General features: G+C 44.3%; 1 protein-coding gene across 1 annotated transcript; it reads left to right on the top strand.

The window, feature by feature from the left end:
* On the top strand, positions 1-11,068 carry SERPINC1 (serpin family C member 1). Its single transcript, NM_001009393.1, is given in 7 exon segments — positions 1-91; positions 1,987-2,356; positions 3,016-3,231; positions 4,140-4,277; positions 6,364-6,754; positions 7,891-7,955; positions 10,589-11,068. Coding segments are annotated over 7 exon segments (1,398 nt in total). The 5' UTR covers positions 1-50; the 3' UTR covers positions 10,766-11,068.
* The last annotated feature ends 38 nt before the right edge of the window (positions 11,069-11,106 follow it).

Here is an 11,106-nt window from a genome sequence, read left to right as displayed (position 1 = left end):
CTCAGACCACACTATCTCCACTCGCTCAGACCTGTGGAAGATTAGTGACCATGATTTCCAATGGGATAGGAACCGTCACCACTGGGAAAAGGTAAGAGAGGTGGGCTTTCCCTCCGCATTCCCTCACTGGGTTTCCTGACCTCTGAGGGCTCGCTGGGGTGACCTCGACACCTTCAAGAAGACGGGGCCCTCTCTCCCTGGTAGTTATAATGAGACTCGTTTGGAAGACGTCATCCTGAGTACCCTCCCTCCCGCTTGGTTTTTGGGATAAGGCCTTTCTCTAAGCCACTCCTTGGATTCCCAACCCAAGAAACGGGGGATGTGTTCCCTCAGAAGAGACGCTGCTCTGCAGCAGCCCTCACAGCAGCCCAGGAGATACTCCGAGGGGAGGCGCTGGGCCTGCCGTATGTCTGGAAAGAGGGAGAATGTAATGCCTGAGGACCTCCTAACTCACTTTGTGCTCCTCCTTCCACCCAATTCCGCCCTGCCCCCCCCTTTCCCGTCACAACCCCCACTTCCCTCCCAAGGTCCCAGTGACCTTTGACAAAGGATCATATCTCTTAACATCATACACATTCCTTCCTTTTTTTTTTTTTAACAGGAAGCTAAAACTGAAGCTCTGGCTTGATCACCTTGGTTTTTCTTTGTACTTAACAGAGCTCCCAGGGCCCTCTCAGCCTCCGCTTGTATTTCTAAAGGTAGCTGAGGGACAATATGGGAAACAGGCAAGCCAGCTGGGGAGATGATGAATGGCAAGTTTCTCCCTGCTTCCTCACCCTGTCTTCCACAGCTCCCTCAGCACCTCCGCTCCCCACTCAGTGCCTCTGTTCTTAAAAAGACTTCAGGGTTGACTTCAGATCATGCAAGAAACCAAGTACCCCTCAGCTGCCCCCAGATTCCAGCCAGCCCCACACTTGTCCGGAAGACCACTCTGGCGAGTCCTTTCTACACTACCTACATGTCCTGTCTTTTTCTGCTGCGGGAAGATGTCTGGCCCCTCATGTCTTATCTGTAGAAACACTATAATAGAGTTTATCACTTTGTTTACTTAATTGGGTGTCCTGATTTTCCTAGTTTGTCAATTTCATGATATCTTTTTTTTTTTTTTTTGAAAGACTGGTTTTATTTGCTTTAGTGAACACACTTTGGAAGTTACTAAAATTTCCAGGCAACAGAAAATGATGAAGACCTGCTCTAAGGCAGCGAGAGAACAAGAAAACAGAATGCATAGAATCTAGGGTCTGACGATTGAGAAGGGAGAGAGGGAGAAATCCTTGATGGCTCTCAGATCCCTAGATTGGATGACAGGGTACCTGAAGGTCCCATTTGCTGAGCTGGGGGACATAGGAGAAGCAGGTGTATGGGTGAGAGAGAGACAAGTTCAGTTTATTTGTATTTCACTAAGGGATCAAGAGGACATCCAGGTGGAATTGTCCAGCAAACAACTGTGGTCTGGAACTCAGTGGAAAGATTAGGACTGGAGCTAGAGATTTGAGTTTTCAGCACAGACATTGTAGTTTTGCCCCAGGCATTCCTTCTTAGCCCTCTGGTGTTGCTGTAAATCAAAGTCTTCCCAGTCCTTTAACATCCAGGTTAAATCCCTTCCCTAAATAGCTTCTGTTAATGGCTCCTCCAACTGACCTAAGTTTTCACTGGGCACTGAAATTCCCTGCCATTTTTCATGTATGCATGGTCCAGTTCACAGTTCGAAACTTCCCATTCTTTATTTCTTCCAGCATGAGGCCTTGAGCACACAAGACTTCTAATAACATCGTTATTCCAACAGTTGACTCTAATTTCAACAGGACTGTGTCCAGGGTAAGGAGTCCAGGACTGAACTTGTCCTGGGCCCTTGTACTTTTCAAAGGTGTTAGCCCTCCTTCTGGCCACACAGTGTGGGCTAGTGGTCTACTAGGGTAAATCTGTGGTGGACAGTGGGAGGGGATTTCTCCGCCCAGCTTAACTCAGCTTTCTGTCCCCCTGTAGGAGCATATGTCTTTTCCCTTTGCTGCTCATTGGCCTCTGGGGCTGTGTGACCTGTCATCGGAGCCCTGTGGAGGACATCTGCACAGCCAAACCTCGGGACATTCCTGTGAATCCCATGTGTATTTACCGTTCCCCAGAGAAGAAGGCAACTGAGGGAGAGGGCTCAGAGCAGAAGATCCCTGGGGCCACCAACCGGCGTGTCTGGGAACTGTCCAAGGCCAATTCCCACTTTGCCACTGCCTTCTATCAGCATTTGGCAGACTCCAAGAATAACAATGACAACATTTTCCTGTCACCCCTGAGTATCTCCACAGCTTTTGCTATGACCAAGCTGGGTGCCTGTAACAACACACTCAAGCAGTTGATGGAGGTACAACTCAAAGCCCTTCCGCCCACCTCCTTGCTGGAACTCCCAAGAGAACATCCAAGTGCTTAAGCACCCTTTAGAGGCTTTGGGTAGTATCCCTGGCTCTTTGTGTTTCTTTTTCTCTCTCTCCTTCCTAACCACCCCCCCTTTTTTTTTTAATAACAAATCCTTTATTTATTTATCTATTTATTCATTTATGGCTGTGCTGTGTCTTTGTCGCTGCATGGGTTTTTCTCTAGTTGCCCAGAGAGGGTGATACTCTCCCGTGTGGGGCTCGGGCTTCTCATTGTGGCCACTTCTCTTGTTGCAGTGTGTGGGCTCTAGCGCTCACCGGCCTCAGTAGCTGCGGCACACAGGCTCAGTAGTTGTGGCGCATGGGCTTAGCTAACCCATAGCCTGAGGAATCTTCCTAGACCAGGGATCAGACACATGTCCCCTGCATTGGTGGGCAGATTCTTAACCACTAGACCACCAGGGAAGCCCCCCCTTTCTTCTTCTTTTTTTCCATTTATTCCTTTAGAAAGCATGAGTTGAATGTTTATGCTGTGCCAGGCACTGTGCTTGATGACTGCTGGTCAGGGGCTGACTGGCATGATGCTCACTGACCATGTGAGCCAGGCTGTCCCACCAGACCCACCACTATTTTCTTTTGGCTTCTACAGGTTTTTAAGTTTGATACCATCTCTGAGAAAACTTCTGATCAGATCCACTTTTTCTTTGCTAAACTGAATTGCCGACTCTATCGAAAAGCCAATAAATCCTCTGAGTTGGTATCGGCCAACCGTCTTTTTGGAGACAAATCCATTACCTTCAATGAGACCTACCAGGACATCAGTGAGGTGGTATATGGGGCCAAGCTCCAGCCCCTGGACTTCAAGGTGAGTTCCAGATGTCATCCCAGACCTCAGAGTTCTTCCTCTCGTCTCAGAAGTTAGAGACAAGGAAGCAGGATCCTAATGAACACTGCTATGCTAATTGAAGGCAGGAAGAGGTGTTTTAAGTCAGAGCCCCTGGGATATGTATTCTTATTTGAAACCTGAGAAATCAGTGCTATCTATGGATTGCAGAGGCTCCTCTGAAAAAGTTATAAAAATCCTGTAACAGTGTGGCATTCAGAACGTGGTCACTCGTTCACACAACAGAGCAATTGTAGACCAGTTTCTCCTAAAGCATGACAGGGAATGACCTAGGAAACTTTGGGTTTTTGAAGTAAATTTTTAATGTCTCATCTTACTACTATCTTGAAAGTTTGTTAAATGTTGAAAGCGTTATTACTATTTTTAGATCCTTTCAATAAACAGACTTACTTAAAAAAAAAAAAAAAGTCCTCCAACAAAGAAGTCTACTGATTTTATTCAAAAGGTATTTCTCAAACTTTTTGGATCACATGGGCATCTCTCCTATGCCCCCTGCACCTCCTGCATCACTCCTTGGCTTCCCAGAGAACACATCTCATGAATACTCATAAGAGTACAGGTTTCCAAAGTCATGAAGATAATATTTTGTTTTCTTTTTCCAGACGATTTTTCTCTTCTTCTGTTTCTTTATCTCTTCCTCTTTTTCTTTCCTTTCTTTCTCTTTCTTCTGTTAATCTTTATTAACTCTATGGAAGATCCATGACAGTATGCTAGATATGTGTGGTTTCTCCAATCTGGATTAGAGTGATGATTTAACAAAATGGTGGGAAAGAGTGGAGGGATGATGGACTAAACAAAATTCTGCACGGGGAGATAGAGAAGCCAATTGAATAGCACAGTTGGGTAGGTTTGTTTCCTGTTCTCCTCAGGGAAATGCAGAGCAGTCCAGATTGACTATCAACCAATGGATATCCAATAAGACTGAAGGGCGTATCACTGATGTCATTCCCCCACAAGCCATCGATGAGTTCACTGTCCTGGTGCTAGTCAACACCATTTACTTCAAGGTACTCAAAAATGGCGCTGGAGGGAGGCTCAAGAGGGAGGGGACATATATATACTTATGGCTGATGCGTGTTGATGTATGGCAGAAACTAACACAATATTGTAAAGCAATTATTCTCCAATTAAAAATAAATATATTTTTAAAAAATAAATGCAGAAAAAATAAAAGAAAATGACCCTGGAGAGACCTCAGGGATGACATAGTTCCCTCCAGCTCACTCTCCTTCATACCATTGGTCATGTGTAGGCAGATCATTTTGAGAAATAGTACATGCGTGGTCTGGGCATAAATACAAATTTGCTGAGTCTAGAGTCATGTCTAGGGCTGTGGTTGCTGAACTGAGGTTCAAAGAGGGCCTGGTAATGTCTCTGGGCCCAAGGCAGAGTGTACACATTCATAGACCAGCATGCTCAACAGCAAGGTGTGCATGGTAATAAATTCTCATGAGTATGTGATGATTTATTCTGTCCAATTAACTTCATTTTGAAATCTGGAACAAAATGACAGAGTCTATAGATAATCCTCAGTGATGAGGTTTTCTCCATCATCTAGAGCAGCTTCTGTAGCATCTCAAAATTCCTCTTGCCTGAAGCTTCTGAACCTCCTGGTACCAGACTAACCACAAATTTTGCAGAGGCCTTATGACATGATCATGCAGATGGCTTTGTCTTTCTCAGAGAGTCAAGTTCTGAAGATTGTTCCAACTTGATTACATTTAGGGAAAAGGATGAGGGGAGAGGGTGGTGGGAATACACAGAGCACTGACACTCAGGAGGCCCACCAGCTTAACGCAGGTTGAACTGTGCCCTCATGGGTCATGCTCTAGATGTGTCCTTCTCTCTGACTGGGCCGGGGGGTTAGCCCGTCACCACTGTTGCCAATTGCTTTGTTGCTTGGGGGTTCCCTCATGCCAAGAATGCAGTAGGTTGCATTTCTACAATGTTTACTGACTGCCCTTTGCCGTTTATGAAACACTTTGCCTCCTGATTCTCATGACATCACAAATGAGAACTTGAGCTGCTCAGACAGATTACTTAGTTTAAATTCTGACTCTTCCACTTCTGACTGCAAACTTGAGCGAGTTACTTAAGACCTTTCTGTGTCCCAGTTTCTGCATCTATAAAGTGGTAACAATGATACATCTGCCTCGCAGGGTTACTGAGGGGATTAAGTCAATGCATACAAAATGCCTGGAGCGGTGACTGGCACACAATAAGCATCCTACAAATATTAGGGATAACCAGCTCCTAATTTTACAAGCAAAGAACCACCACTGAAAGAGTTAAGTGACTTGTCTCCAAATCAAAGAGCCAGAAGATGACAAGGAATGCTAACTACAACTTGGAAAAGTAAAAGCAGTATCTTGTATCCCTTCCTTCTTTGAACAGGAAGTTGGCCAGGCCTCACTCTTTGCCTGGCAGGACTCCCAGATGACCCCCTGGAGTTACTACTTTTGTCTGGCTTTATTTATCAGGGAGAAAGCCCAGCATTTTGGAGGCTGGTCTTTGGGAAGGAGGCTGGTGGGAGGCAGAAGGCAGAAGGCAAAAGGCAATTAGATTTAAACTCCAGAAGAGATTTGCCAAGAGGCCAGTAGGTTATTTTTGGTTTTATGTTTTTCTTGTTATAAAAGCAAATAGTCATTGCTGAAAATCTAGAAAATACAGAAAATTCATTGAAAAAAAACCCCACTCATGATTCTGTCACTCTGACACAGTCAGTATTAAAAAGCCTTTTTATGCACATCCCTCCAGGTCTTTGTTCTTAAAAATTGCACTTCCATGGTCATCCCTGGTGGCTCAGATGATAAAGTGTCTGCAGTGAGGGAGACCTGGGTTCAATCCTTGAATCAGGAAGATAGCCTGGAGAAGGAAATGGCAACCCACTCCAGTACTTTGGCCTGAAAAATTCCATGGATGGAGGAGTCTGGTAGGCTACAGTCCATGGGGTCACAAAGAGTCATTCACGACTGAGCAACTTCACTTTTATAATGTAATAAAACATTGTGACTGTTTTTCATGTCAGCATTCTCCTACGGATGTTTCTGGTCTTCTTGCTTTGTGATTCTCCCACCTGGTGTCTTCCTCCAGGGCCTGTGGAAGTCAAAGTTCAGTCCCGAGAACACAAAGAAGGAGCTGTTCTACAAGGCTGACGGGGAGTCATGTTCAGTACCCATGATGTACCAGGAAGGCAAGTTCCGCTATCGGAGAGTGGCAGAAGGCACCCAGGTGCTCGAGTTGCCCTTCAAGGGTGATGACATCACCATGGTGCTCATCCTGCCCAAGCTGGAGAAGCCCCTGGCCAAGGTGGAACGGGAGCTCACCCCAGACATGCTGCAGGAGTGGCTGGATGAGCTGACAGAGACACTGCTGGTGGTCCACATGCCCCACTTCCGCATCGAGGACAGCTTCAGCGTGAAGGAGCAGCTGCAAGACATGGGCCTCGAAGACTTGTTCAGTCCTGAGAAGTCCAGGCTCCCGGGTGAGGGCAGAAAGGGCTTTCCTCTTCTCTCTGCCCTCAGAGTTGTCTGACCAAAGGTGGAAGAGATGGGGACGGAGTAGACGAGAGGGAGTCCAGACACCTGGATTCGAATCCAAGTCCTACTGCCAACTCAGGGGAATCTCTTCCCTCTCAAGGGATCAGTCATTTCTCCCCTGTGTACCAGGGGAAGCTGGCTCTTGGATCTCCATGGGCCCAGCTGGCACTGGAACCTTTGGAATCTGTAACACATAGAAGAGGTGGGACCAGGTAGAGAGGAACTTGAAAACCACCAGAGTTCAGAGCAAAGAGACAGCTAGGATTAAGAGCCAAGGACATCCGAGTCCCACCAAAGAGGTGTAGCTGACATTTAACAGCCTTTCCTGATATTCTAAAGGGCTTCTGTGTTTTCTAAGGTGACATGGACAGAGGCAGTCAAGCCTTCCCAGTTGTGATTCTCTGATAATATTGTTAAGTTGGTTTGGTTCTTCCAACACACCATCCTTGAAAAATATGCATTAAAATCTCTCATTTTTAAAAAGAAGTTTACAACATTAGTTAAGTGGATTCATGTGTAATGGGCTGTCTTTAAACTAGGTCTCAGTGAAAGTGAAGTTGCTCAGTCGTGTCTGACTCTTTGCAACCCATGGACTGTAGCCTACCAGGCTCCTCAGTCCATGGAATTTTCCAGGCAAGATTACTGGAGTGGGTTGCCATTTAAATATCTCATTTTTAAAAAGAAGTTTACAACATTAGTTAAGTGGATTCATGTGTAATGGGCTGTCTTTAAACTAGGTCTCAGAACCACACCCTTTCTTCAAGGTGTTGTCACCCTGGAAGGAAAGACAATCCTACTAGATAGAGTGAGCATTTCTTTAAGAACAGAGTCCTCAGCCTCAACCGCCAACCCCCCATAAGCTAAAGCACCAGATTAACTTCACAGGAACCAGGCTGAATAAACCCAAAGTATTTTATTATTTTTAATGTGTATTTATTTTGAGGGTATCATTAGGTGAGGGTCCAGGATTTCTGTTTTTCTAAAAGTCCCAAAGGACCTCTTAATCCAAACTGAATTTCTCTCTGTGGATTGAAGCCAACTTTCTCCCATTTCACAGATGTTTCTCTGGTCTTCCTTCTAGGTATTGTTGCAGAAGGTCGAAACGACCTCTATGTCTCAGATGCATTCCACAAGGCATTTCTTGAGGTAAGTACACCTCTCTCCGCTCTCTCTTCTTATGCTTGCTTTTTTGTTACCATGCTGCTTTATTATTCGATACATCAGTATCTCATATGATGAGTAACTCTGGAGTCATTCCTTCATTGGCTCTTACGTGTAGACAGCAGATGTTTGAACAGCAGGTGACAACTGTGATAAAAGGCATGTTTCCAGGTCCCTCAAACCCCAAGTCTATAGTGCCCTCCTCTACAACATAACTCTAACTTGAAGCCCTCGTGGTCTAACTGTTCCACCCTCCATCTGCTCCCTCTCCTGGGAACACAGACATTAAGGTGAAGGTGATACTGGAAAAGCAGCCAGCAAAGGCATTCAAAGGAGAAACAAGAGAGGATGAGCTCATGGAAACCCAGGAAGGAGTTTTAAGAAAATGGAAAGCATCTAGTAAGAAGACTGAAAAGTGATCGTAGGTAACTTTTCCCTGAGGCATCTGGACAGTGTAGAGGGGGCACATCCTAATTGTAATGATTGAAGAGCAAATGGAAAGTAAGAAAGGAGTCCTACAATGTGTTCCAGAAAACTAGAAGTCTAGGCTACACTGCAGATAATAAAAAGTTAGGTGGTCAAATAAATGTATATCCTCTTCTAGGGAAATTAACAGAAAATCAATGCACATTGGAGTGTTGATGTCTGAGCAGTTCCACAGTGAAGAAAATGGTTCAATATTGTTTAACCCAGTGTTGCCCCAACTAAGATGCCCATGGAAACCTTTAATGGAGTAAGAGCTGTGTAAAGCCTACAGAACTTCTGGCTCTCAAACAAATACTGAACTATGGATCAATAGCATTAGTTATCTAGAGAGCTTGACTCAAGGTCTGAGCATCTGTATATTTACAAAGCTCCTCAAGGAAACCATCCAGGTTTGTGAACCACTTATGTAGACCATTCTTTGGGGGACCCAGGCTATGAGGGAAATGTGATAGGCCAATGTTAGAGGTCATAAAATTTAGGAATCTCAAAGAGGAGATTGTGGTCGAAAAGAAAGATTTCAGAGCATGGTGCTAGTAAATATAGTTGCAAAGTCCAAGCTCAGTGGGAAATATGTCATTAGGAGGAAAGTGGAAGGATCAAGGGACAGGAAAAAGCCAGCGTAATTGTAATGGGAGTGAGGAAATGTGATAGTTTGAAAAAAAACAGAAGGTTATAGACTGAGAGGATAATGTAATTATAATTTCAAAGGTCAAGATGTTCTGAGAGATGGCAAGTTCAAAGTGCAGCCATGCACTGGTTTGCTGAAGTGAAGGCAATGCTCATTGGGTTCAATGAGATGAAAGAAATGGAAGTTTAGAGTATTGAATGGGTCTCCTACCAAGATATTTTAATTGTTTAGGTCACACAATAGCAGGAGTTAGGTTAGAAAGGCAATGGGCTAGGCAATAAAATCCTCAATGCGGGACTATATTCTGTACAGTAATAGAGACCTGTAGGACCAAAGCAAGAGTAGAAAGATATATATCTTAAAAGATACTGAGGTCAGAAAAGGGGATTTTACATGAATACTGGATTAATGATTTTGGAAGTGAAAACAACACTGAAGCCGTATTAATTATGGAAGAAATAACATTTAGACTGCAAGAGATGAGTCCTCAGGATTTTAACTATGACTGAGAATCTTCTTCCACGGACCCCATAATGGAAGTGGTCAACTCAGCCCTCCACGAGGGTCTTGAGTTACAATCAAGAAGTAGCAAAAGTTCAGTTTCATTTTGTCCACCTGAGCCCACTAAACAATGATGCAAGGTTCCTCCATGGCTCTTGGGAACCCTATACACAAGGACCCTAATTGATTGTCTCCTGAGAAGCGACTGAAAACCAGAATCTGATTTGAGTAAAAGGGCCCTGGGCTTACAAAAGCTTGTCTGCTCTTAGTGCTAAAATGATCATGAATTAGATAGCGTGTGTAGAAGGGAGAGGTGGTAAGGAATGAAGAAGGGGAAATCATCAACCAGGTTCTCTCAAAGCTCAGGGGTCTGAAATGCTTTCCTTAGAGGCAGGGACAGAGTTTTAGTAACATTCTAGGTGCCCAAGCAAAATTTCTAAAGGTATCTCCCATCTCCCTCCAGATCTGCGGCAGTTCTACTTACCAGTAAGTTCCAACACCATCCTTTCAATCTATTACTCCAAGAAATATTCATCTCATCCAGCCAGAGGACCATCCTCTTTTCACAGGCCCTAGCTCCTGAGTGGCTGTTTACAGTAGTTCTATCTAGGATCTTGATGATCCAGAGTGGAACTGTCTCAACTATCGTGCTCTAATTTTGAGTCAATAGTCTTTTAGTATAGAGTTCAGTATCATGTACAACATTGCCAGCCAGAAATGTGACAACTTTGTGTACATCCAGATTTCTGGTTCAGAGAGTATCTGAATGGACCCTGGCACGCACTTTTAGCACAAGGCTTGGATGAACACAAGTCTTACATCAGTATTCAGTGGATGAAAGAAAGACTAAAAGTAAGGTTCCAGAGGGGATCCGACCTAACTCGTATCAACTGAAAAATAAATGGCATTTTTTGAGGAATTGCTGCGTCCATGGATGATGTACCTGCTTGTAATGAGCTGCAGAGTAGCTAACGTGGCAGTTTGTTTCCCATTTGACCTGCAGGTAAATGAGGAAGGCAGTGAAGCTGCAGCAAGTACCGTCATTAGCATCGCTGGTCGTTCGCTGAACCTGAACAGGGTGACCTTCCAGGCCAACAGGCCCTTCCTGGTTCTCATCAGGGAAGTTGCTCTGAACACTATTATATTCATGGGCAGAGTAGCTAACCCTTGTGTTAATTAAAATGTTATCCTTTGTATTTCTTCCTATTTTGGTTTGTGAATACAAGTAAAAATAAATACAACTATTCCCATATCTGACCATTATGAATGGACTCTGCCATCTGAAATGAAGGCAAGGAAAGGAGAAATGGATAGAGATGCTGCTGGGCATTTGGTATAACGAGGCTTTCAGCTTTTCTCTACTGGTGAACACATCTGGGTCAAGAAAGTGAAGGAGGGAGTTATGTTACTACTTCATCTTGAAAGATAGTAGGCATCTTGAGAGGGCAGGGTGAGCTTGAAATCTAGATAATCCCTTAATACTAAAAAAAAAAAAAATCCAAAAATTTAAAAAGAATCTCT

This window comes from Ovis aries, chromosome 12 (assembly GCF_016772045.2).
Source record: "Ovis aries strain OAR_USU_Benz2616 breed Rambouillet chromosome 12, ARS-UI_Ramb_v3.0, whole genome shotgun sequence".
Classification (NCBI taxonomy): Eukaryota; Metazoa; Chordata; class Mammalia; order Artiodactyla; family Bovidae; genus Ovis; species Ovis aries.
Note: the sequence above shows the minus strand (reverse complement) of the source record. Positions and strands in the feature narration are given on the sequence as shown.